This window comes from Gasterosteus aculeatus, chromosome 4 (assembly GCF_964276395.1).
Source record: "Gasterosteus aculeatus chromosome 4, fGasAcu3.hap1.1, whole genome shotgun sequence".
NCBI lineage: Eukaryota > Metazoa > Chordata > Actinopteri > Perciformes > Gasterosteidae > Gasterosteus > Gasterosteus aculeatus.
This window is the reverse complement of record NC_135691.1, coordinates 20,970,491-20,998,343: the sequence shown is the minus strand read 5'-3', so window position 1 is coordinate 20,998,343 and position 27,853 is coordinate 20,970,491. Positions and strand designations below refer to the sequence as shown.

At 43.7% G+C, this 27,853-nt stretch overlaps 1 protein-coding gene and 1 long non-coding RNA gene across 3 annotated transcripts; one reads left to right on the top strand and one right to left on the bottom strand.

Moving 5' to 3' along the window:
* Positions 1-538: 538 nt before the first annotated feature.
* Positions 539-27,553, top strand: slc38a4 (solute carrier family 38 member 4). 2 transcript variants are annotated; one of them, XM_078100987.1, is made up of 16 exons: positions 539-639; positions 12,427-12,649; positions 13,029-13,125; positions 13,552-13,667; positions 14,363-14,436; positions 14,994-15,086; positions 15,188-15,269; positions 15,357-15,439; positions 16,050-16,108; positions 16,503-16,757; positions 17,285-17,364; positions 17,504-17,604; positions 18,070-18,194; positions 23,322-23,466; positions 23,825-23,922; positions 24,088-27,553. In XM_078100987.1, exons 2-16 carry the CDS (start codon positions 12,525-12,527, stop codon positions 24,190-24,192), a joined length of 1,638 nt encoding a protein of 545 aa, XP_077957113.1. In that variant the 5' UTR covers positions 539-639; positions 12,427-12,524; the 3' UTR covers positions 24,193-27,553. The 2 variants fall into 2 exon arrangements, with proteins under 2 accessions (XP_077957113.1, XP_040029993.2); XM_040174059.2 differs by lacking the exon at positions 539-639 and having other exon boundaries at positions 12,514-12,649; positions 16,503-16,634; positions 16,665-16,757.
* Positions 11,663-15,930, bottom strand: LOC144406171 (uncharacterized). The gene is made up of 2 exons (XR_013467370.1): positions 15,814-15,930; positions 11,663-14,481 (listed from the first exon to the last, which is right to left on the bottom strand). It is a non-coding gene; the product is annotated as an uncharacterized LOC144406171 (long non-coding RNA).
* Positions 27,554-27,853: the final 300 nt, after the last annotated feature.

The following is a 27,853-nucleotide window of genomic DNA, read 5'->3' as shown; positions in this document are numbered from 1 at the left end:
CACTAAATGGTTAGTGATCCTGCAAATAATTAGGATTATCTTGTTTTATCATTAATAAAAAAGTACTTGTTTTAACAAATGAAATCGATTAAATCGACAACAAAGCTGTCGTCCATGACAAAAACAGTGCATAGAACAAATCCCACCTCTTGCATCCTTTCAGTGTTTTTCCCAACCCTTTCCTTTCCTATTAGCATCACGATGGAGCTCAAGAGTTGCGAGTGCGCGCCGCACAACGTGGCCGGGCGGGATGTAAACAACGGATGCCCAGTCAATAGACGGGCTCGTTAAAACCTCTCGCTTTTTATTCTTTTCAATCGTATTCTTTTTTCTTTTTCTTATGAAGTCCATCAGATGTTTTCCCCGACCCTCACACTACCAAGTGAACGCAATACCTGTGGAGGGAGGAAAAGTAGAATAAGAACCCCCCTTCTCCCGTCCCCCTCCTCCCGCCTCCCCCACCGCCCCCCCGTCAGTCTTCGGCGGTGTAACACGACGCTTCAGAGTTGCCATCACCACATAGCAGATGGAAATTTCCACTCCGTCTCTTCGCTTGTTAAATGGGAAGGGTCTCCAACTCTCGTCTCCACTAGTCCTCTTCTCCGCCCGCCACAGCTGTCCGCCGCACCGAAACACTAGGTGAGCCCCCCCCCCTCTACCTCCTTCTCCTCCTCCCCAGAACTGACACCGCTAAAATCCTTTACTTTGTATTACTTCTTTACACCCCAACCCTGCGATCTGATGGTACCCTTTAAACACAACCATGTTCTTCTGGCTGCTCACTGAGTTCTGACAGGATAAGACAACTAAAAACATGTCGGATTCTGGGGGGGTTGGAGTTTTTGTTCGTCTCTTTGCTTCTCATTTGTGCATTAAACCCCCACTGAACTACCGCGTGTTTGCAGAGGCAGCAGCGCCGCGTGGAGCTCTTCCTCCGCGGTGTTGCCTGAAGTCGTCGAAGCAGCGATAGTCGCCGCGCGACATTTCGCGCAGTTATTTCGGTTGCACGGTGTCTATTTCAATGTCCGAAGCTCGCGTACCCGACCGGGTAACTGGTGAAATAGGGCGCACATCTGGATCGGACACTCTCGCTTTTCGCGCTGTTGTGGTGTGCGCCTTTCTTGCTGACAGAAAGCACACAAAGGCGCACCGCGTCTTTTCTGCCGCTGTGTTGTGATCTGGTCCCGGCGTGTTTACAGTAGAATGTCTCCGCGAAGCCCTGTTGTTCTGTGCTCATGCAATTTTGCATCCGCTCTGCTCGATTGGGTCCTTCTCTACACATCAGTAACGACTGATTGAGTAATGTGTTTTTTAAATGATGTCCAGTTGTACTAATAACCCGGTGCTTCACTGCCTCCGTAAAGGCTCGAGGAACCGATGTAGTAAAGGCTGCATGCATGCACATGTACGGAAAAGGGTCCCTCAAAGAAAAGTGTCATTAGGGCTGGAAAAAAATGAAATAACAGAATAAACTATCTAATGAAATGGATGGACTGCAATCACCCAAAATAGAGGATGAAGTAAATACGGTTTAATGCAGTTAATTAAACTTTAAAAGTAATCTGTAATATTATCTTATTTATTTTTACCATATCCGTTTAGTTTAAACTTTAAAGGCTCACTCTGGCTATTTAGTATGGAGCTCCATAAAGACAGAAGTCAAGAGAACGGTCAAAGTTGAAAAAGCCAAAGCTGAGTAATACTGACTTGGTACGGATCCTACATTTCCCATAATGCACCTGGTTGGGGGTTTTCATTAGACCCTCCCTGACCGTAACACGGCTACATCTGTCAAACTCTGTCACTTAAGTTTGTAGCGGTGGCTTTGGATGTAAAATGAGCTGAAGGTAACCCCAATGGCATCACCATGACACCGTTGGGGTTATATTCTGAAACTCCAGAATGGTCCGTCCAAAACAAACAGGATAATTATATCTGTAGTCAGCAGGCTGAGTAGAAGTCCTTGAGACCAATAAAGCAAACTTAATGGATATAAATGGAGGGCCTTTTAATGTTACACTCTAAAACAGAGCCCCTGTGTGACTCTGCAAAGCTGCAGGTGAGGGCAAAGGCCAGTTCAGGTGTGCACCCAATCACAGCTCCTCGTGGCTGTTTTGAGGGACATGAATGACACTTGACCGGAGCTTGAAGCTGGTGCTTGCTAACTTAGAGTGTGGATGAACAAACGAGCAGTTGAGTCAGATGCCAAGTCAGTTTTCAAAAGAAGTGAATGTCACTCACGCAAGGAAAGCATTTGGCCGCCAACACGCTTTCCACGCATTCAATTGAAATCTGAGAGGTTGGCACACAGTGTTGAGCATAAAACGCGGTCTATTTTTACATAAGTCAATGGCATGGAATGTGCATTGCGATCACGAAACAACGGCATTGATCAAAGGTAGAAGTGTAACAGATCACTGTTAATCCGAACGCCCTTCAAGGCTTGGCACGTGTGTGTGAACCGCTCAGTATTTACACACTTATGTGCCAATACGCAATAAAATATGTAATTGGAATATCATTTCCTGTAATTTCGTTTTCTAGTTGCCAATCTCTGATAATTACATTACAATGTAATACGTAAAATGTTTAATTGACAGAAGAACTGATAACGTGGCTAACGGATCGTGTGTCCCTCAGGCTCTGTTCCTTGAACAGTATCGGGCAAGTGTAAATTATAACATTATTATGATGTAATCTCATAAAATATAGTGTTGTACTTTTAATCATCCAGTTGTTTGAAATAGATTTCTGCACAGCAACACAAATTGATATTAGAGAGCTTTGAAACTACTGTGTACAAGATTTGTCCAATAACAAATACACAATCTTTTATTTCCTAAATATATATTGAAGATAACCATTGAGAAATCCCCCAAAAATTCATTTTCATTTGTAGTAATTTTATTGTTATATTATTATGTTTTTAATGCTGAATTCAAAGGAATTGAAACATTTCTTTTGGGAAGGTGGAAAAAATAATATTAGTCTTTTGCCTTGCAGACCAGCTGATATATTCAAACAACAATATAGATCATCAATCATCAATTAGTATCGGCGGTAAACAAAAAACACAATCGGGGATTACCAAAAACTCTATTTGCTCCCTTTTTTTAATCAACCTCCAGGTGGCAGTCAGAAGTCAGCTACGAGGGTTCAGTGTCGCTGAACATCCTATAAACTTTTCAACAATCATATTATTATTATTATCATGAGTCTGATGACGTTGCAACACAACATCGTACTTTTTATTTAGATTTTAACTTGAGCGAATCGGCAGAACAAGCTCGCTGGCGGTGAGGCGTGTCTTTATTTTTATCGTGTCAGTCCGCTGAAACGGCATTGGTGACGAGAGGTCAATTGATAAAATCGTACCCTGGGGAGGGGTCAGGAAGTGGGAGGTGATGTCATTACCGTCTTCAAACATGGTGGCATTTCAGAACTAATTACCACCAGAGAGAAGCTGACAGAACGATCCACAAAACGTGTTAAAAGTGTACCTCCAGTGTCTTTTTTAGGTTTACAGGCAGACACCTTGTACGATATTTTGTATTGGACGTAGACACTTTAGATAAGCAGTCCCATTAGTTCTGTCTATTACCCCATCTGTACTTCACTTATAAACCTGTAAATGTACAATGTCCTGTTTGTCATGTTCTGTTTAAGTTGGCTAGTGTTCAGCGTGGGGCAAACGATACTGTGACTGTGCTGTTCCAATGAGAGATCTGTCCCCAGGTTCCCGGTCCAGGCAACCAAAATGTTTTGACAAAAGCAGCGTCTGTGTGCTCTCGAAGTACACCGAGAGCGGCGTTTTGCTGGTGGACACATGCTGGAAAAATAGGGCACAGACAGAACTTTCCTCTGGTCAAAAATAAATTCAGGTCATCTAAATAGGTGCTTTTGCGAACAAATGACCTGTGGGACATTTTAGTGCTCCTTTAAGGGCAGCACTGAAAGTAATTGTATTTAACTCACAATAGGGCCTGCCACAATTTTGAAATTGCAGACACATCATCTTCCCCTAAATTGTTCTGCCACACTACAAAACCTTGTGTTTGAAAAGTTTTGAAGCGTTGAAAAATATTGTCACAAAGCAGGATGCTGACGTCATCGTGAGCAGGCAGATCAATTCTGACTGATAAGACGAACGAAGCACAACTCTGCAGGAACGAGTCGACAAACAAGGTCAGGACACCAGGCTCTTGTACAAAGGGCCAGTATGGTGTTTACCAAGGGCCTGCTGTTTATTGAAGTCGGGAGGACTGTTTGGTTTGTCATTGGCTCAGACCGTAGTGAGATTTATTTCACAAGATTCAGCATAGAAACTCCTGATTCAGTCCACCGCGATTTGTTTTGTCTGCTTTCCACAACTTTTCCAAAGGATTTGAAGATTACAAAAAGACAATAGTTATAGTTCTCCTCACTGCAATAACTAAAATTGGCCTTGATAGGTTTTGTGCTTCATTGGATGTCTTGGAAAGGCCTGCACTGCACCTTCCATGTATGTATGGTTATTGTTGTAGATATGCCCATTACGAAAGTTGCTCATGCTCGGAACAGTAAGATGTCCATTCTAGATCCAGGCCAGATAAAACATGTTTGTGCGAGACAAGACAACACGAGGGTGGTCCTACCGGCTCAGAGAGTACTGCAGTCTGAATTCTTCTGCTCAGCCTTTGTACATCCATAAATCGTAGCTGGGTCGTTGGCTCTTCTAGTCTTTGGTCCAGACTCAAATATCACGTCATGTATTGAACGTTTGAATTTGTATTAGCTTTCTCCCAATTTGTGCACAAGTGGGGGCTCAGAGTCTTCAGATAGAGAGTCAGAAATATGCAGCAAAACATAAGCAAGTGGTTCGACATCAGAGTACTTTATGAGAAATATCAGACTCTCCTTGTTATATCAAATTTGCTAAACTAATGCATGGGGTGATTACGTGTAGAGTGAAACAAAACATCGGGATTCAAATGGAAATGTTTTCCAACTTAAACCTTAATTAAAAAAAGAAATGACTGGAATTTTCTGAATCCAGATTTTAATAGTGAACTATGACATGGTCCACATGTGTCCAACAGGAGAGATGAGTAAACAAGCTGCAGAAAGGACAATGGAGTTGTGTCAGCAAGCCACAGATGACAGATTCCTCCCAAGTGGAAGCACCGAGTGGATCTTGTAGTTCAGCACAGATGTGTGGTTCTCAGTTCTGGTTTAATGTGGTTGTATTTTTGCGACTCCACCGTTGGCCATATGAGGGTGGGGTTGAATCAATATTGCCGAAACTGAATTCCAGTTTAACTGCTAGTATTTTTGTTATATCAGCAGATATACAAGGCTATTATTTGCCTCTTGCAGAAAGGAATGCAGGAATTTAAGATTCAGGTCAGAGAAGGTTTGTGATTTTGAGAAACTCATCCCATTAACTGATGATCCACCTCCTCTACAAGGACACAGCAGCATGATGTTGGGGAGTCAATACTGAGTTTAGTTCTGCTGGTATTGACATTTTTGATAGATTAATTTGGTGTTGTTTTTTTTAAATGAACTCACCCTGTCTAGATTGACTGGAGGAAAAACAATTGAACAACAGACACATTTCTAACGATACTGATTTAATGTTGTGAGATGTATGTTACATTATACAGCAGTCGCATAAACAAGTGAATAGTGCTGATAGATTTTAAAAAGAGGGTGCAAAAATATTTTGCCTCTGACCTGTGAAATTCTTAAAGAGGCCACCGTTCTCCATAAAAATGAAAAAACAATATTTAAATATTGTAATTGAATGAACACTCGTCCTTACCGTACCCCACTTCATACCATTTTCCGATAGTCCTGTGTTATATGTTGGTTGTCATCTGGTCATTTGCTTAATTTAGAGGCCTTTAAATTCCAGCTTAATACTGTCAGAGCTGTTGGGGCTGTCTGCTGCACAACAAAGACACAAGCGTGATGCAGGTTTGTGTCGGGACAGATTCATCATTCCAACAAGCAGAGGGTACAAGTTGTAGTGCAAGGCGTCACGGCAGAGATGTTATGGTAACACAAGTGGAGGTTAATAACCCCGGAACATCCCTGTAGGCCCTTATGTTGACGTCAGCACTCCTCATAATGGTCCTTCAAAAAAATGACCACACTCATTTAATGTTGATTTAGCCAAAGTCAATAACTCAATATGTTGAACCGTATTTTTATCTTATGTCCTCGAGTTAAAAAGGGTAAACCGAGGTAAATAATGCAGCTGAACTGCGCACTGTTTTAGTGGGAAAAGGGTAAATAATGTTATCTCATCTCATAATGTTACCCCACTTGTAAAAATCCTGTGTCAAAAAAAGCGAAAGACACTTCCTCCCCACACTGAAGTTATGTTGAGCAACTAGTGAACTTAAGAAAAAAAGTTTAATCATCCTGGCTAGCTTCTGCAGTGAGTGGATAGACAAATACATTTAACAAAAATACTTATTACAAGGAGGTTGTGTGAAATTTGAATAACATTTACTGGAAAGCTTCAGAAAAAACGGAAAGAACTTTCATACATGTCGAGTTGGAATTGACTGTTCAGATTGCTCAGTGAATAAGGGAGTTTTCAGGGTGTGCTCTGTTGGAGCGACCCGTATCATACAACGTACATACCTGCATTATTCAGCTGCATAAACACCTAATTTATCCTAATTCATCATGTCCCGATTTACCACACTAAGCCCTTTTAATTCAAAGAGTCAAAGACCAACCATACAGACTGCCCAAATCCCTGCTCTAAAAAAAATACTCATTCATGATCATTCTTGCATAATTCATAAAATATTCCTATCATAAAAATGCAACTAACGAACAATTATTTTCTCTCTCATTTCTTATAAGAATGATAGAAAATAAAGCTCAGGCATCTTCAAAAAAATGTCCAACTAAAATAAAAAATTTATTTATTCATATTAATTTTATTGACTCCACATTATATATTACACAAAAATAAAATGAACCAATATTTACATTGTAGACTCAGAAATAGTCTTATCAAAGGGAGATACGTTTATATGTGTGCACATATATATACACACCAATAAATGTTTATTTTGTATTTTTATGGCCATTAGCAACTTGTATCTGTCTGGTAAACTCAATGGCCCTCCTTTTATCGCGAACAAAAATCAAGTCTCAATCCCAAACACAATACAATAAAGATATGTTGTCAGTTTCCAACACAGCAACAAAAGACTTAGACCAACCGTTTTAACCTCTCCCATTGTTTTCATCATATGGTTGACCTCAAACACTGAGCTCAGTCACTTCTAAAGCTGGCTCTGCTGCATTAGGACATTTGTGACCTGCTCAACCCCCCAAGTCAAGCCCGTCACTGTTTGGTATGTTGTCGGATTGGCTCAGAGACAGCGTTGTATTCATAGGTGATTGGCTGAGGGTGTGTGTGTGTGTGTGTGTGTGTGTGTGCATATTTTTGTGGCCCCCCCACACACACTTTGAGAACTGTGATGCCATTTAAGGAATGTCCCTGCAGCTGCGGTTTGGACCGTGGTAGCAAGTTTGTTATTTTGTGGGAGATTGACTTTCTCTGCCATTCACTTACCTGTTACCTGTTTTCTATGATGATCGCTGTATACAAAGTGTCAGCTTTCTAATGCCTTCCTTTTTTCTGGTTTTACCAATAGCCACATTACTAGATTGCTAGATTGGGGGTAGGAAAGATGAATAATCAGCTACTTAGTTGAATTCACAACAAGACAAAATACTATTTCTCTGTTGAGTACACTCAAGTTGTACCCCCTTACTTAAGCCCCATCTCCCACTGGACAAGAAAACCCACTAATATTGAGCTTTGTGGGAAAAGAAACAATCGCTGTGCATTCTCACCAAAACAGGAGTTTCAGGTATTTATCGCTTGCAACTCGGTTTGGCAGTGATGGACACTTCTCCATTGCAATGTGATATACTCTATGTTGAATTAATAATGAATAAAGTCAACAAGGATTTGGACGACTCAAACAGTGCAGTATTGCACAAAACTTACAACAGAAAGGCTACTTTCAGAGTGGAGATAAAACCTCATCCCTGACATGAACATAACCTTGGGCATGGCGACATCCCAGGACCTGTCCCCTGATTGGTCGGCCGGCGACACAGCCTACCCAGCCTGTGCAGTTGCGTGTCCAAATAGTTGTGTGTGTTTTTTTTTTTTTTTGTGGGGGTACTGTCGTGACGGTGCAGTGACGAAAGCATCGTGTCAAGCGGGTGGATTGTGCGTGTATGTGACATCAGTCCACCCGCGGCCAGCTAGCCGCTCTCTCCGACCTCGCCCGTGTCGCTCATTGAGTCTGAGAGTTTGGCCAGTAGGATTTTGCACCAGTATAAAAGTGGGTAGTTATGTGGGTATTAAACAGGGTTTTTCCGTCTATTACTGAGTGGAATTGCTCATTGTGGTTCAGGCGGACAACCACATTTGTGTGTGCATGTGTACTTGTGTAGCTAGCCTAATGAGGTTTAGGGTAGATCTAAGTCGAAGCCGAGTCAATGGGTCGTGGAATACGTTATGTCAGTTAGTGTCCTCAGAAAGATAGAAGTACAACGTTGTAAAGTGTTGTGAGGGTACACGAATGAGGTGGGGCCTGGGGAACTGTGTTCTCATTGGGCGCGACAGGCCCTCCCTCCTCCATTTTAAAAGCCTGCTCCCTCACCTGTTTAAAAGCTGCAGCGTCTTACCCATTCACCTTCATATCAGCTGTTGAAAAATAAAAGAAACAATCCAGGAACCTCTTTTACGGAACTTTTGATTAAGTGAGTATACCCGCTGCGCTTGACAAGTATGATTCATACTGTGTGTAAATAAGGTTACCAACATTACAAAAATAGCAATACACTTGTTGTCAAGGAAATAAATCTTATCCAAGCTATTGTTGTTGGAGCAAAGCATTGTCTTGACGTCTGTAGTTGCAGCAGGGCGTGTTTGAGTTGCACACATTCGCCTAGACTGTTCCAAGTGAAGTAGACCAAAGTTACTGTAGTACGCAATGCTCGAAGGAATTTTTCTCAGGTTTGGCTGATGCAAGAATTTGTTTGGATTTAGGATGTGCAAGTGTGTTTGCAGTGTTTTCAGAGGGAAGACGTGAGATTTATGAACTTTGTTGGAAGAAGTGATCCAATATTTCTTCTCAAAGAAAAAAAAGATTTTATTTTGAAATGATGCACAAGTTTGAAAAAACACTGATTTGCTGTAAATTCCAGTTTTCCAGTTTCTGACTGTTTGCTGCTACCACACAGTAACTACAGGAATTTGAATGCTCTTCTTACTTAAACATGTTGAAACTTCCAGTTGTTCCCTGCTGTCTTATTATTCTTGCTGAAGCTGCTAACAACAGGCAGAAGGATTGGTGGTGGTTTTGGTTGTTTTGCATGTGTTTTGTATTCTCACTTTTGTACTGTTTGCTTCTGCTGTTCAATCCGTGACAGCCTATTAGAACAACTTTTAAATGCAACATTTAGATGCATCATGTTCAAGGCAGTTGTGCCGTGAACCACTTGAATCTTAATTGTGTGTCCCTGCACACACTTTAAAGCATTAAAATGCAGCTATGAACACGTTTTAGAGGCCTCCAAAGACACCCGAGGACACAGTGAAATTCGAGCGCTCAGTCTTCCTTCAGAGGTGATCAGACATGCCTGCTTCTGGAAACAGTATTAGCATAGGTATCGCTCATCTCAGCAGGCTTATTGGTTGCTTGCTCTCCAGCTGTGACATTAGCATGTTTGTGGATTTTGTCCCGTATGCAAATAGCCTAAAGTCTCATTCTACAGCTGTCTGGCAGATATGTGTCCTTTGTTTTGGGGGGATTCAATTCAATGTAAATGTGCCCACTCCAGATTTAATTTGCACACTACTTGTAGGTGTTCCCTGCAGGCCATTTCAGATCCACAGATCTGGTGTCGGGGGTTGGAGGGCCTCTGCGGGCAAGCTACCGAAGGTGTGCTTTTGTAATGTTATCATTGTAACCCCGGGAGATGTTGACCAAGTCGGACAGGTTTGTCCTCCTTGCAATGGAAAGTGAGAACCGTTGCCCACTTCTGTCTTGCCACACATCAGAGAATGACAGAGAGAGATTAGGTTTACTGGCCCTGTGCGATGTGGCCGTTAGCGGTAATGGAGCCCGCTTTGGCACCGTCAGCTCAAAGGTATCGTGACTGAATGCCGACTTCTGTGGGACAAGCTGAATCAGACAGGTGGACATTTTTAACCCCTCTAACATTGATTGCGGCTTGTTATACAATGGAAAGCTCTCTGTGGATGCATGGTTGTGTGTTGACTGAAAACACATGGTGATGGAAAGATACTAAACCACTTTCTTCCGTTGAAGCTGTTACATAACAAGCGCTCATTGCTTATTTTTACTAGCAGTTTTTTTAAGTAGTGACTCAGGAAAAACAGTCAGAAGAACACAACCTCTTGTGCACAGTTTAGAGGTACTTTACTACTTCATAGTAAAACATGTCGCTACATCGCTGAAGACTTTGAGACTTTATAGACCAGTTCAGACCGATCAGAGGTTTGTAAGATATGACCTAGCTTATCATATTCATATTTAAAAGATGAAGTTTAAACAATCCGACTTAAAAAAAAAAAGTCCCAATATAACCTATGATTTAAGTAACTTCTGTGTTAATAAATAACAATGAATTGGTAGCGTAAAATATATACTTTCTGCGTATGTGCTGGATCCTTCTCATCAATCGACTCGGGGGGATCGGAGATCCCGACAGTATCTTTCAACTCTTTCCTTTGGATATCCACAGTTCTGATTTACTTTCACCACTTTCATAGTGCCGTTGTCGTAGGTATTTCTGCTGTAACTGGTCACCTACCGTTTAGGCGCCAAATGCCAGACAAAGTAAGTCAGCGATTATCTGATGGAGACACATTTAGCCTATAAACTGTTTATAACAAGTAAGTGGATTCACAGTGACCCCACCTGTTGTTTTGCTAACAATAGTTTTGTAGGCCTCAGTTTAGCATTTTGGTCATCACCACCACCGTGGGTTTTGTCTGATGCCATCTTGGCTTCAAGCGGAACCAAAATCTGAATACAATTTTCTTTATCCACCCAAAACATTACAATTAACTTTCATGAACGGCAAACCCCCAGTGAAAAGGTTACAACTCCCAGACCGGACAACGCTGTGCTAAGCATACCCAGCTCGAACTAAGTAAAGTAAAAATAAAGACAATACTCGAAACTCATCGTCAGGAATCAGGAAACATTTATTACCAAAATATGGCAGACATACAAGGAATTTGACTTGGCGATTGGTGCATAGAAGCAGACAGTTAGACAATGGACAACAAGACAGATAAGACGACGCTGTTCACTAAATAATTAATTGCATGACATGACTTACAAGACTTCTATACAATGAGACTCTGCCGACTGGTTTAGTTCTTAAGAGCCTGATATTTGCACTTAAACTTAGAGTGGCATTCCACAGGGATTGACACCACCCATTTGCTGCCATAAATACTTACAAACAAAGGGAAAATTTGGGTTCGACGGTTTTCTCGCCTGACATCTCCGTGGTTGTGTTTGTGTTGCTATGGTTTGTGCTTTTCCTGGGTCGCATGTTACTGAGTAGCATTTCTGTCCCTCTTACCCATCGAAGAGTATTTGTGTAAGTGAAGAACAGCACTGTGAACCATTTTGGATCGTTAGTAGCATGAACAAATCCTACAGGGTTTGTTGAATGTCTTTTGTCCGAGTAAATGAATGCTATTGACGGGAAATGTGTGTTTCCCTGTGCAGTGCTGTTGGGTTGTCGTCCGACTACCTCTTGAACTCATTGCATCCTTAAAATGGTTTTAAGGTTTATTGACTGAACTCCCGCCTGCAATCTCTACGTTCGTCAACATTTTAGTAGCATTGTAGAGAAGACATTTTTATTTTTCTGCTTGTATTTTACAAACACTCATTATAAACAGAATATATGCCCTCAATCACGGTGGTGTAAAAATGGAAATAGCGATAAAGCTGGCAGGACTTCAACCCTGCCTTGTGTTGGTAAAGCTGCATGAGGCGCCAAGCTTGCATCACGCCGCAGCTTTCCTCTTCAAACTAACGTAATACGCTGTCCCTCGGTTCCAGGAAATGGGACTGATTTGCAGGCTAGCGGGCCCCATTCACTGAAAAGCATTTTTTATTCAAGGCCGAGGGGCCCCGTTGAGGATAATACGGTCAGAAAATACACGGACCCGTTCGCTCGTTATCAGCCAGGCGTTACCATTGCTGTGGTGAATATAAGTGCCAGCAATTGTTCTTGAGCCAGCAGCCACTGTTTGAGATTTGAAAAGAAACGTTATAAAACTGTCTTAGTCACTGCCCGCTAACATTTCCCTATTGTCTTTTTTTGTTGTCTTGATTGTTTTGTGTCTAGCTGAGGTTGAGGAAGCAACACATCGCCGCTTTGTGAATAGTTGGAACCCTAAAAAGGAAACCGCTCTTCTCCACCTCTTCCCACCGTTGCGTGCCAGCATGCCGGGAGCAGTGGATCGAATGGAGCTGAGTAAAGTGTCCACGGAGGCCGATGAAGACAGCACCGACAGCCTGGACGACCGCTACACAGAGCCCATCGACCCTGAGAAGGGCACCATTGACAGGTCGGCAACCGCCATGTCCAGCGACATCTGCCATCTAGGCTCTCTTGTCCTTTTCGCTGTGAAATTTATTCTTAAACATTGTGTAAGCTAGACAGTGCTTTTGTGGCTGGCATTAGGGGAAGAGAAAGCCAATGAAACCAGTACGGTTTCTGCAGTAAAGGTCTGTGTGGTGACCCAATGTGAGCATTAACACACAGAGCTTTAATAACCAGCTCTGACATAGATCCACTGATCAAAACTAACAACACAAAGTCTACACAATTATTACATTATGTGTCATCAAAAGTTACATAAAAGCTGGTAAACTAAAAGTGAATGGTTTACTACGTATGCACGTGTTCATTTCTTTCCCTTTTTTTTTCGTTATTGGTCCCTGCAGTCAGTTTATGGACGACAACGAGGACGGAGAAAGTCAGAAGTTCCTGTCCAATGGGCTGATGAAGAAGAAGAAATATGAAGAGTACCATGAGGAATATGTAAGTAGTTGTTATAAAGGCCGACCTGCCACGTGATGGAGCTTGTTAGTCACTGTGCAAGCAGCTACGAAAGTAAATGGAAGCTAGTATGAAAATATGTGCTCTGCAACCAATCACACAAACACATTGGAACTGGAATTCATGTACTGCGTACTGGACATGAAAGGCATTCTGTCAATTCTGTCAAAGGCAATTCGCACCTTCGCAACGAGTAACAACGGCGACGGGTTAAGTGAGGGTGTGTCTTTCTGTGTGGGTTACAAGGTATTGACCATTGGCATTAACGGCTTATGGGGTTTGCTTCCCGTAGCCAAGATGTCTCTATCTGCAACAACTAAAAGTCTGTTTTGAGACAAGAGATTTCTATTTTCAGAGACAGACTTTAAATCTCTCTCTTCCTTCCCTCTTCATTTTCTCCTTGAGCAGCATCCCGGCCACACCTCCTTCGGGATGTCCGTGTTCAACTTGAGCAACGCCATCATGGGCAGCGGCATCCTGGGCCTGTCCTACGCCATGGCAAACACCGGCATCTTGCTCTTTTTGTGAGTACTCCGTCGGCAGATCGAAGCAACTGTTCGTTTGTTGGCGTGCCGGCTAATTACACTTCCCCATTGTTGATTCCTTCTTTCTAACATTCGCAATGAAGGCACAACCCCTCTTTGCCCGCCGTTCAACGCCGTTTAAATTGAAGGGTGATATTTCCTCATAACACACTCTAATCCCACATCACTTTGTCGCTTCAAAGCGACCCATTTGGTGTCGCTGCATGCGAGCTTGCTGTGGGAAGGCGTCCAGAATACAGAGCAGCTCTGCCACATAGAAACGTCTGAACTCCTGCACCCTGTGTCTCAATCTCCTGCGCCTCCCCTCCGTCAGGCATTATTAGCACTCACGGGTGCCCTCCAACATCCGACACCGCGCTGTCACCCTACACCCGTCCACCCACCCCCCGAGCAGCCCCCTTCTGTCCGTTACCCATGCCCTGGCCGCGTGGCCCCCTCATGAGCTGAAGCTTAGTGTCAATGCTGTGCTATGTTGCTATTGCTGCTGAAAAGTGATAGCAGGAAAGAGAAGAGTAAGGCACTCCTGCCATCTTGTGTCACTAGAGGTAACACAAACCTTTCCTACACCACCGGCACAAAGAATGTCTCCACCCTGTTACGCTGACTTCATGCACAGATTGTTCGAGTTTAAATTTTGCACTTAAGACATGTATTTACTTTCCCTCTCTGTGCAGAATCCTTCTCGTCGGTGTGGCAATCCTCTCTTTGTATTCGGTGCATCTGCTTCTTATGACAGCTAAAGAAGGAGGTGGGTACTTTGGGTCTGCTTCAGATGGATCACCAATCTACGGGTCTGTAAAAGGGATTGAAATGGAACACTGTCGTTGAATTTATTTATTTCCTCAGTAAACATTGTAAACATGAGTTCACGGTCCCAATCGCTAGTTTCAAGTCTTTGACAATACAGCATAGCATTAGTTCTTTTAGTGGTTTATTATGGTTCCATCTGGAGTCGGTTCCACAGTCGGGGGACTAGTCACCAGCCCAGAAGGTGACGGCCAAAATGTTGAACCTGGGGCTTGAGAATAGTAGAAAAACCAATGGATTTCATTACTTTGACCTGCGCTTGTCATATGAATGTTATGGTTGAAAAAACAAACAGACAATATTGGTAAAACTATTATTTCACAATTGATGCCCCTCCCAGTTTGGGCCATCTGAAGCATTATTCGATTGGCGAATGTATATAAGGAAGAAATTCAAAATAAAACCTGATTTGTATTTCCTGTTACTCCTGTTGTCTCTGCTTTTGTTTGGTTTAATGAAGTGTTATCCACGACTAATTCAACTCGTCTATTGTGGCAGGTTCCCTCATCTATGAGAAGCTGGGAGAGAGAGCATTCGGTTGGCCTGGGAAAATCGCAGCGTTCGGATCCATTATCATGCAGAATATTGGAGGTAGGCATTTTATTTTTCCTGTACATCTCCGCATGAGATATGCGGTTGTACTGTTTCAAATACTTCTTCAAATTCTAAATGCCGTCTGTCATGTCCTGCAGCCATATCCAGCTACCTCTTCATTGTGAAGTACGAGCTGCCCCAAGTGATCCGAGCCTTTCTGGGTTTGGATGAAATCACTGGGTGAGTGTGTCGGCTTTCGGAGTTTCAATGTGTGCAGCGTGCACAGTCGAGAATATGAACTCTTTTTAACCGTGTGTGTTCTTGCAGTGAGTGGTACATGAACGGGAACTACCTGGTGGTGATCGTGTCCATAGGAATCATCCTGCCTTTGTCGATGCTCAAAAATCTGGGTAACAACTCACTTTGCACGATTGAATTGAATATTGTTCAACTATTTCGACATGTGCTCTGTGATTCAGATACTCATAATACTGCCGCTGATTTCTAAGAGGTGGGATCTAGGTCACTTTCTGCAATCTGAAGCCATATTTCCCAAGAGTTCTCGCAGCTGTCTGTAACCACCTTGTAATGCAGCAATAGAGGAGCCCATAGTCAGCTCACGTGGTTGAGAGTCACAGGAGTTAAATATAAAGACTCAAATAGTATCAAAGTTACATGTTTGAGGTTTTAATGATCAAATGGCCACAGAAATTAGGATTTTGGAGCGAACATTCTTTAGATTTGCATTTGTGGGTGTCCCCCTATAGTGCTCTGTAGCACCTACCGCAGGGGAGGAGACTGACGGGTCGTGACCGGGGTGTATAATCTCAAATGCCGCTGGTATCAGATTGATGTTATTTGAGGATGGGGGTCCCAACTTGGAAGTGGACGTGACCCTCATCTGAGACAAGTGTTAGAGCAGAACAGATGAGCAGATGTGCAAAGTGAGAATAGCAAACTGTTGCACAAAGTACATCAGTGTCGGGTGCCGTAGCCTCACCAATGGGTTCTGCTCTACAGGCTACCTGGGCTACACCAGCGGCTTCTCCCTCGCCTGCATGATCTTCTTCCTGGGTGTGGTAAGTTCGGGTCCCTGAAAGATTTCCAAAAAGACATGAGACATTTGAAATTCTTGTAAGTAGACGTCATCAATACCTAATATCAAGGCAAACCAGGTATTTGTCCTCACACATTTGCTGATAACAATAGATGCATGGACTTTGTGGATGTTAAAGGACACGCTGGTATGTTTGCAGATTCAGTTAATGTAGTTCTTGCCACACAATAGAAGCAGGTCGCTAACTAGCAGCCATTTAACCCAGTCCAATATGGCCACCCCACGGTGTGTTACACCGGAAACCTGGGACTGTAAATGTAGAGCCAGCATCTACTCTGCTGTCACAATGCTAACCCTAACCCTATTTACTTTTCCTTTTTGTAATCCATTGGTGACGTCATATCTGTCTTGTCCAGGTGATTTACAAGAAGACCCAGCTGCCCTGCCCTCTTCCCCTCCTTCACCACCACTCGTCCAACCTGAGCACCAACGCCTCGCACCACCTTTCCCCGCCGCTGAACAGCACGTTGCACATGGATTTCTCCCGCGCCGACGTCTCCCCGGCGGTGCAAGGCAGCCACGACGCTCACTCCTCCACGGGCGTCCACATGGAGCCTCACCCCGACGCCGAGGAGATGTGCACGCCCAAATACTTTGTCTTCAACTCCCAGGTACGGGCGGCGCTGTCACAGAAACATGCCGTGCATACGTGAGCTCTTTGTGAGTGTCAATCTCAAATTTGTTCAAAAGCGTGTGTGTCATGAAATGCAGCCCCAGCGGGTGTGTCAGTTTACGTAATGGCTCGTCCCTTGGTTAAGTTTACCATTTGAATTGAAGTTAATGCACTGCCGGGGTTGAGTCTGGATAAGTGTCAAATGAAGAGAATGTGGACACAGCGTACATGAATACTCACGCACATCTGACAACTAGAATACCAGCAATAAGCCAAGACATGTTTGGTAAAGGTGGGGTTAGTTTGAGGGTGTGTGCGTGTGTGTGTATCCGGGCCAGCTTGGTCATGAGTCCGGATTGGAATATGACATGTAGGATTATTATCAGTTGACTACCAGACTCTTCTGCATTATTTGTAATCACATGCCAGTTGCAGTTATAGGGATTTTACATTTAAAAGAAGGGACAGTGTCCTCTGTGCTTTACACAACAGCCTTCTGCATTTTCTGCATCTTTTCCCCCCCAGACGGCGTACACGGTACCCATCCTGGCCTTCGCCTTTGTTTGCCACCCTGAGGTCCTGCCTATCTACAGTGAGCTTAAGGAGTGAGTAAAAGCACTCTTTGCTTTGAAAGTTAAGAAAAAGCTCAATTTGCAAGTTGTTTTCCAAGATTACCTTTACCGCATGTCCCAACCCAATGCATTTTAGAAGCAATGTGATCTAACTAAATGTCTTTTTTCACAGTCGCAGCCGGAAAAAGATGCAGAATGTCTCCAACCTGTCCATCCTTACTATGCTCATCATGTACATGCTGTCGGCCCTGTTTGGCTACCTCACCTTCTATGGTAAGAGCAACCCAACACAAAGCAGCAGTAGTGTGCGCCCAAAGAATCCTTAGGTTCTATCCTTGGTCTTAGTCTGCGCAGAAGTCACAGAGTAACTCTAGACCAGGGTTGTTCTCCGCCCCCCCGCAACCCTGTGTGAAGCGTCATATCAGGCCAACTGGGCGACTTAAGTACGAAAATAGCAGAGAAGTCATAATTTCACATTTTTTCAATCATTTGCACTGCTGCTCCTAGCTGTGCTCTGGGGAGGGGGGGGGGGGTGCGCTCAGTAGCAGGAGAGACCTGGACCCATATAGAGATGTTGTTCTGCTTGCTTTAGTTGGAAAGGGATAGATTCTGGATATTTGACATTGACGCTGACATTTCAATTCTCCCCCCCATCAATACGTGGCTGTTCCAATCGCTTCTGTTTTCGCTTTTGTTCACCAAGTGTTACTTTTTTCCTTCGTCTCCCCTCCCACACAGAAAACGTGGAGGCAGAGTTGCTCCACACCTTCACCAAGGTCTATAAGTTTGACACCTTGTTGCTGCTGGTGCGTCTGGCGGTTCTCACTGCCGTCACTCTGACTGTCCCCATTGTGTTGTTCCCTGTGAGTAGCCCCACACACACACACACACACACACACACACACAGTTTGTTAAGACTCTTTTTATAACCCCCTACTCTTTAGGAGTAGGGGGTTATAGTTAGCAGTTTGGCTAAGCGGAAAATGATGCCTCAAAGTGTAGCTGTCCTCTTTCATCTCTCTCAGCATTTTAATTGAAGCCGCTGATATCATTTCATTCACGTCAGAAGGCACAAACACTCTACGGTCGGCATGCACGCAAACATACACCACCCAAGCAATTAGGTATCTGGGCACCGGGTTCCACCCGACGCCAAGCGGCCATTCATTCAGTGGCACGTTTAGCAAGACTACGCAGGTTGAGGCCATAAGCGGACGCGCCTCTCAATTACTCCGACACACACTCAACAGTAAAGCCTCTCTCCCCTTTTCTCTTTTTTTGTCTTTTTCTCCATTTTCTCTCAAGCTGGGGTGAAAGGGTTACCGACTCGTCGCCCCATCGCATTCATTCGGACACACGTATGCACACTCCTCTTGTTTCCCGCCCCATATATGTGCACGGGCTAATTTTAGCTTGGCCCTTGTATGACATGGGGGGGGGGGAAACAAAAATGGCCACTGGCCAGAGGAAGTTTTCACACTCTGTTTTAGTTCCCATAAACAGACACACACACACTCACGAACACACGTTAATGTATGTACGGTAAAGACAGGACAAACATCTGCGTATTTGTCAATCGATCGGACATGGCTGCAGGCATAGGAAGTGGCCACCAGGAGGCAGCAAAGCCTATTTGGTGACAGGACTGTGCTGACAGAGAATGATGCAGCAATGACTGCATGTTGTGGCTGAAGACCGCGCGCGCACACATTTATACATAGTTACAGAATATAAATATACACATTTATCTGAGCTTCTCTGTATTCGTTTATTTCATCTCCGAGCATGCGCATTCTGTCTCACTGTAGCTGTGTAGCTATATGTGCTTGCGTTCTCCCCCATATCCACAAACACGGGGAAGATACTAATGTTTTTTCGATGTCGGGGGGTGGGCTGTTTTTGGCGGAGGGGGGGCCGGGGGGAGGGGGGGGGGGTCGAAATCACTCTGTTTCTGCAGTGGAAGTTTACCGGCTCCGAGTGGACAGTGGAAAAAACCCCACTCTTCATGGATATAGAGGCGGAGCCAGTGAGACAGGAGGGGGGAGGGGCTGCGAGTGCACGTCAATTAAATGCAGACACAATTGCGACTTATCTGCGTGTGCATTTGAGCCCCAAAGACAGTGAGGAGCAATTTAGTGACTGATTTTCAGAAATGTCTAAATTTCTCTGTTCAACAGTAATCGTGCAGAGTTACAATGAAAGGTCTGCTTGTTCCTTTTTCCTGCGCAAGAACAATCCAGCTGCCACTAAATCTCAGCTCACCATGAATACGTTTCAAATGTAACTGAAAGGCAGAAGGGGGAGTGAGAGGGAGGAGTACCGAGATAACAGAGAGATACACATTTTGCTGAGGAACACAAGCTTGACAATGAATGTGGCAAACCAGCTGTGGTAAATGCAGAAGAAGACAAAGTCATGCAAAAGTCTGGGTTTAAAAAATGTCTTTTGCTTGTTTTTTTTTCTTGCAAAAAAGAGACCGTGAAATAATGTGAAACAGTGTGAAATAATGCGGATTGTGAAGTGAATATAGATTCTGTGCAGAAATGTCTGTTCCTGTTCTGTAGAATGTATGTTTGAGACAGAGCAGGGAGTCGTTGCTGTAGCGCAGTCGATAGATTGACCACCTTTGATGCAACTGAGGCTCCAAAGATCCAAAGAAACTACTATTCTGTCCACTGTGCCAACTTTCTCTTTGACATTTGAGAATCTCGCCTTGAATCCTCCTGACCTTCATTTTGCGATAGAAATGCTGCGTACCTTCAGCTACAGAGATTGGCATTGGCTTTGTCTGTCCCTGGCTCCGGGGGGTGAAGGTCTCCATTAGAGAAGAGAGATTTGGTGTGTGTGTGAGGAAGAGTGCAAGTTCTGAGGTGTGTGTGTGTGTGTGTGTGTGTGTGTGTGTGTGTGTGTGTGTGTGTGTGTGTGTGTGTGTGCGCAGTCACGTGTAGGATAGACGCTAACAGAGGCCAGATCGCACAGGGCTTTGCCAGGATCCAGTACATAATGAAAGGGCTTTATGTGGAGTCAAACATGCCCCAGTTCTCAGGCTCCAGCTGGAGATTGAAACCATGCGAGACGGCTACAAACGAGCCGATTAACAGCAGCACCCTCACCTGCATGTCCCACCACCGCGGAGTGGCATTTGAGTCTCCGTCCAGGTCTTTCTTTGAGGAGCTGGAACACTTTTCTCTGAAGCATCACAAGAGACTAACTGACTTTCTTCTCTATTGGTGCTTATCCTTTGATGTCTGGTCTTATATTTATGTAATCTTATAGAAAAAAGGGATTGGAGCAATAGGCAACGAACGTTTTGATTACACAAGATAAACTTGTTTGTAATAACTACATTATTAGCATTAGTCTAAACATCGACAGTTGGCTTGAATTTGTGACTGGCATTTGGACAACTCATTTTGATGCTCAAATAACATGCAATTATTTCTGTGAGGAATCCAAACAATTGTAACCTAGTTGTTTGCCTTCCAGGGACACTGTTAAAAGCTTCTTTTGACATGTTGGTTTCTGGCTTTCTGTTAATTCATCCTTTATGAAGCGTTTGTAGATTGTGAAAAGACTTTCTTAAACCGTAATTATGATTCCAAAGCTTTGCAGATCAGTTATACTCATTAGTTATATCTGCTAGTTTATGAACCTTGGTCACAACACATTTTTAGGTTTCACATTTTGGACATATCAATCGGTAAAGATTATTGAGTGTATCTTTTAATGTCATATTAGGAACGTTCTAGGTGGGTTTAATAAACTCTACTGAGTATCTTTTCCACAAGGTCAGAGGCATTAGTGCTGTACAGAGTGTTTAGGTTGTTTCTTTCTCGTTGCTCGGCTGTTTAAAGGAACTCTCCATGTGGCGTTCCGTGTTTCTGATGTTCCTTATAAGGGGACTGTACTGCATGGAGTGTCATTCCCTCGCAGCGGCAATTCTACACTTCCATTCAAGCCTAAATCCTGATTTAACATAATCCTCGTCTTCCGCAAATATCTTTTTTTTTTGTCCTCGGCTTTGACACAACAAGCCAAGATAGCTATGAAGTTGCAAGTTTATCGCTCGCTGGCTGAAGACCAGATTCACCCAGTTGCAGCGGGGTGGATCTGGCTGCCTACAACTAGCAGGTGAAGAATTAGGGGCGAAAAGACTGCAAATATCACACGGTGAACTCCAAAGGCTTTGCGCTTGGTAACAGTTGGGTGCTGAATAGTTTGGGGCCATGGAGAGAAATGCCACATCCAGGCTATAGTTTTCCAAACCGGGCCTGATTATGCAACAGCTGGTGGGAGTATTGGGCATGTTTGTAGAACAGGAGGAGGGATGCAGTTAGATGATGTTCAATGTGTCCTGTGCTAAAGTAATTTGGGCTTAAAATGCAGAGACATTTTCTAATGTGACTGAACAGTGAAGCACAGAAGCCAATCTGAAGCTCTCTCACAGGCATAACAGGTCATTTGGTTTAATGTGATTTTTTCTTCCCCCCCCCCCCCCCACTGCGCCATGATAACTGGATGTAAATCCTGCGCTTAAGTCAGACTTGAAAAGGTCAAAGACAGCGTGATGTGTTCTACCAGCAGCAGCTCTGGAATGCACATGCGTATAGAAATTTACTCTCACCTAAACTCTATTTACGTCCTCCGCATACAAGTGTCAGCCAGAGCTGTAAATAAATGTGTTGTCACAGCGACCTATATGTCACGGTCTGGTCTTCGACGGGGCACTAGAGCGGACCACGGGGGCGGAGGGTTAGGGGTGGAAATGTTTTTATTTGGGGAGACAGCTGGGGATTCGAAGGGGAGGTCGGGAGACGTGGTGGCGTGAGCGGACCTGAATAAACCGATGTTTAGTACAAGATGAGCGATATTCAATAGATACTTTCAGTCAGCCCAGAGTCACACGACCACGTGCGGCGATGTCAGTAAGAGGCTTGAGTTATGAAAGGCGGATAAAAACAGTAAAGGTTACGCACAAGCACACACACACACACATATCCATACACCCGTAGTCAATGTCCAACATCAGAATTAAACCATCTTCATCCTTTATTATAACAGTCAGACTGCCGTCATTTTGACCTTGATTTGTGCGGTGATTACGTTTACAACCTACGAGCTGATGTGACGCTGCTGCGCAAACGTCCAGTAATATCTCGATTTGAATTGGTCCATGTTTGAAACAGACGAGCTGGAGATGAGCCCTGGTGCAGGTTGATGGAAACCGGTCCCACGCCACACACACACACACACACACACACACACACACACACACAGACAATAGACAATAGAGAGGGGACACTGAAGACACAGGAAGCGGCAGAGCCGTGACACCTTAGAGATTCTCTGCCTTAATGTTAAATTAAAAAAGTAAATTGCAGGTGACAGTAGCTGCTTTGTGTGAAGACACACCTCCCCCCTGCAGGCGAGCCCGCCCTCCTTTCCCTGTTGGCTGATGCAATGCCAGGCTACTATTACGCTGCGAGAGATAATCCCGTGGCTTTCCTGCGGCCTGTGAGCCGGCGGAGCCGCTGGTTTTTACCTGATACACGCGACCTTTCACCCACTGGAGGCTTGGAACAAAGCTGCCTGTGGCTCAGCAGCGGCCGGCGTCTTAGCTGAGATCTCCTGATTCTCTCCGTCCACACACACACACACACACACACACACACACACACACACACACACACACACACACACACACACTTGCCACTTAGCACTTGACACACTTCAGTCAGTGGCCAGGTTTGGGAATCAGCCCGTGGCTCAAGTCAGCAGACGTGCAGACTGTTGTTGATCCGAATGCTTTGTTTCTTTGTACGCAGAAAGGTAACAATGCTGGGTTTAGTGCTGAGCAGATATCCTATGTTGCATTTTATGGTTTCATCATTATTGTCATTGGGCAAACCAAACACATTCCATTGAACTCTTAAGTTTTCTACGATCTCAGCTGAGTTTTTGGTTAACTTTATACCCCGCCCCTACTCCAGATCCGCTCCTCCATCACCACGTTGCTATTCAGCGGGCGAGAGTTCAGCTGGATTCGCCACATGCTGATCGCTGCCGGCATCCTGACCCTCAACAACCTGTTGGTCATCTTTGTCCCCACCATCAGGGACATCTTCGGCTTCATTGGTGAGTCTTTGACGTAGACAGGATCTGTGTAAATGCTGTTTTTCCAAAAACAAAAACGACAACACACACAATGTGGGGAGGAGCATTTGGTTTACAGACAAGAAAAACATCAGATATGAGTGATATTTACGACAAATGAGTCAGGAAGGAGTTCCGGGCCCTATTAGCACCTTCAGATCAGAGGCCTTTTCATTAAATAAAGGATCAAAATATACCTGTTCTCCATTGTCTACAACTATTTATTGAGAAATACTCATGGCAGGGATTTATATGTGTGTTTTTTCTGTAGACAAAAAAAAAAGAACATCACAAAGGATTACCTCAATATCTAATATTTATATTTCAATTTTCTTTGCAGGTTCCTCTGCAGCCACTATGCTCATCTTCATCCTTCCTGCTGCCTTTTACATCCGGCTGGTGAAGTCGGTGCCATTCCGCTCCCCGCAGAAGATCGGAGTAAGCATAACGACGACACCCACACCAACACACTCATCATGTCACATTCCCCACATTTACCCCCAAATTTCCAAAATGCCACTTGTAGAGTTTGAACGGACCCTCTCTCCCCCCGCTGTGGGTCATCCCACATTAACTTCCCTCCCTATGTCTCCCTTATCTCAGGCGACCATCTTCCTTATCGTAGGAGTCATCTTCATGATCAGCAGCCTGTCACTCATCGTCATGGACTGGATCCACAACCCCTCCGGCTCCAGCGATGGTCACTAAGTCCCCTCTTCCCTCCTCAGAATCACTTCTAACATTGCCCCCCCGTTCCCCGGCCGCCTCAAACTGGTGCAACATCTCGGGAACGGGGTTCATCAGTGTTTCTCTTCCCTTCTTCAAATCACAAATGTCAATCATAAATACATACGGACACGACGCGCTGCACCGGGTTAAGACGTCTCAGAGAATATGACCGGAGGGAGAACCTTTCGCTCGGTTTCAGTTTTCTTGATATTTTTTGATCGCTGTTGCTATAAAAGTTCGGGATTGGAAAGCACAAACACGAGAATTGAGATGCGGGAGGCGGGAAACACGACTCGGTTTAATGCGACAGCAGCGTGAAATCATTGTCATCTTCCTTAATATTTCCAGCTACGAAGAAACGGAACAAACACACACTGTACAGCGCTCTCTTGAAGCAGATCTGTGAACTGCGGATTCAGCAGGGCTGGAAAGACAATGCGAGTCCCTCTGTCCTCTGTGTACTTGAAGGAGAGCTGGAGTGTGTCGTCCTCCATGAAACAAGGAGCACTTCTAGCGTTACGTTTCACTTTGTTTTTACACACACACACACACACACACACACACACACACACATATAGGCTTGGTGAAAACACATCTGCACCTTTATTTTCCGCTCATTTCAAAATGGTAAAAAGAAATCGCAAAATGGGATTACATTTTGTAAAATCTTTTTCAGGAAAGTTGGTTCGCTGCTCTGCCACACGTTCACAACCAGAACCTTTGCCAAAGTCTACACATACTATAGTCCTTATGATTAATGCACACTCAGTATTACTGTATCTACGGTGGCCCTGAAGTGCAAAACACAACGCAAATAGGAAAACACAACGATATTACACAACGATACGGTACCCCCCCCTTTTATTTACAACACCTGAATATAGTTGAACAACAAAACACTGATAAAACAATGGTGAAACACTCGTAAAACATCGCCATCGACTTTCTGCTGCGGCTCTCCTGCTGCGTCACGTCCCCCCCTCATCACAGCCTCTCAGTCCCGCCACCGAGTTATTGATCGCCAGAATATCTAGAGAGCGGATACATTTCTCAGCTTTCAGAATCTGATTGTGCAAATAGTTAAAGGAGTCACGGTCATTTGAATCATCCATGTCACTTTCTGTCGCCGGCGAAAGACTTCGGATTAAGAGGGTTAAAAGACAGACAGTCCGTCCAATCAGAAGCGTCCGTCCTCTGCTACCTGCTATAAGGACCTACCCTTTCCGTAAGACGTTCGTTTCGTTGTGTTTTCCCATCTGCCGTTGTGCGTTTCTATTTGCTGTTGTGTTTTGCACTCCAGGGCCACCGTACTGTATCAGAGGGATCTGAACATTCAAGAGGGCATCGGACATAATTTAGTTTGTGTACGAAATATCATACGTCTCTTTTCCATTCTGGCTTCATGAGCACCATTTCTGATGTGTAGTAGAAGTACTTGCTACTCTAATTAAGTTGTTACTTCACATACAGTATAAAGTTATTATCTTTATAAATGATTTGCAAACATGTGTAGAAAAAGGTTAATGCAGTTCAAAAGTTAAACAAATTCAACCTAAAGAAGACAAGCTTGAAGACGATTGTAAATTCAACAAGCAAAGATTGTAGTGAAATTTTTTGAAATTGTGCCATAGCGTCTCAAAGAAAACACTCACTCTCTCCAAATGTAATGTGAGAACACGCCTTATTTTTTCTATTCCTGCAGTCAGTTAGATGTTTGTATGCTAATTATGAAGCGAGGTGCCAGCTACATCTTCAGCAAGCTTACGTTATTAATCTTAGTGGACCGATTATCACGTAGTAACACTTTTTCAGTTTTAACTCTGTTATTCTACCCATAATAGTCTGATAAAACTAATAGCGGCGATTGATTGTTCTTTTAGAATCGTGCCTTTGCATCGTTCTTAAAATGGCTTCTGATACTGGTGCCTTAGATAGAATAATTCACAACACCAAAACCTCATTTCACCTCGTCTCCGAAGCCGTTAGCTGCCATCAACACATCCAGCCAAAGTGGATAACAATTATAGATCCTTAGCGGATCTATAAACATGAAAGAAATTGATATTTCAAAGGAAATAGTATATTACCTGCATGTTTTTGGATTACAAACATGGTCTTTTTGGACATTTGTATATGCTCTGTAAATAATCTTTATTTTATGGTACACTGACACATTGTGAGTGGGTTGTTGGGGAATTCTGCATTACAAGTCTTCTGCAGTCCAGTTTGGTTTAGTATATAAATATATACATAACATGTAATAGTTTCTTTTTTTCCTCTTGCTGTATGACAGTGGTTTTTTGTTTTCTTTATTTGAAGCTGTATTTTTGTAGAAAACGTGGTCTTTATATATCCATTTTCATGTTTCAATGTTAACTCTTCATCGGGAAAAATGAACTAATTGCCTACTTCATAACAAACTTTTCCACAAAGCTAAGAAACGATGTGTGTCTGTAGCTGATTGGCTCCTGCTGACCAACACTGGGTTGAAATTATACAAATAAGCAGTAACTCTGTTTTTAGGGCTTAACGTAAGCAAACCAAGATTATCTTGTTATTTTGTCAGCGCACCACAGGAAGATTCTTGGGAAAGCTCGTGGCTCTTCCTCGCGTGGCGTAACACACAAGCCACGTGCAGATGTCGTCCCATGCTACCGCGTTACCGTGTAGCTCTTGTTTGTTCGTACAGCAGTGGAGCTCTACCCGGACGATGGCACGCAGATATCGCATAGTGCCCTATCATTATGATGGATATCACAAAAACATTTTCACCCCACCTTTGTTGTGGTTTTATATGTGTGACGTTACTTGAACTGGACCTTTCCACAGCCTGATAGGGTCTGCAAGCTTCGTGAACGAAAGGGTCCACGCAGCCCCTCCAGAACACGCCAGGGACGCTCAATGGTGGTTTCTCCCCTCTTTCAAATCCTGGTTCACTCACTTTCATTTTCCTCACAAATGTTTAGCCGTCACTTTTTTAGTCGAGAGGCAGCACACCTCTATACCTTTTAGTATCTCAGGTATTTGGTCTGGATGAACAATCTTTTTGCCTCTTTTGCATGATTGAGCCACGCAGTATTGCTGAGTTTGGTCCAGAGGATCTATCAGAGCAGACAAGTCCCCAGCTAGAGGCTTTGCACAGCAGCGCCGGCCCGATTTTGAAATGAATCTCTGTCCTTGGAGAAGCACTGGCTCAATGTTTTTGCTGCTCAGTGTCTCTGCTTCCTATGGATCAGGCCGAACATACAGAATTGTAATTTTACCCGAACAAAGGGGATGTTTTTTTGTATCGGTGATACTTGATGATCATCATGATGAACAATAAAAATGTGAAATGACATTTTTTCTTTTTTCTTTGTATATTTACACTTGACATTTTCTTTTGAAGAGGTTCCACAAGCAAGATATTAAGATTCTAAAGATACAGTGATGGTATTGGCATAACATTATAAATGTCTCATTTTCCATGTGTGTAATTTAAACATCTCGGGATGTAACAACTGAAGCTATGTGTCTGGCATGGTGATGAGATGATGAGATGATGATGAAGCATTTACCGCAAATATGCAGCACCAGCTCGTAATGTGCAGAGAATCAAAAGTCAGGGAATGAGTTAGGTAACCTTTTTTCAATGCTGACG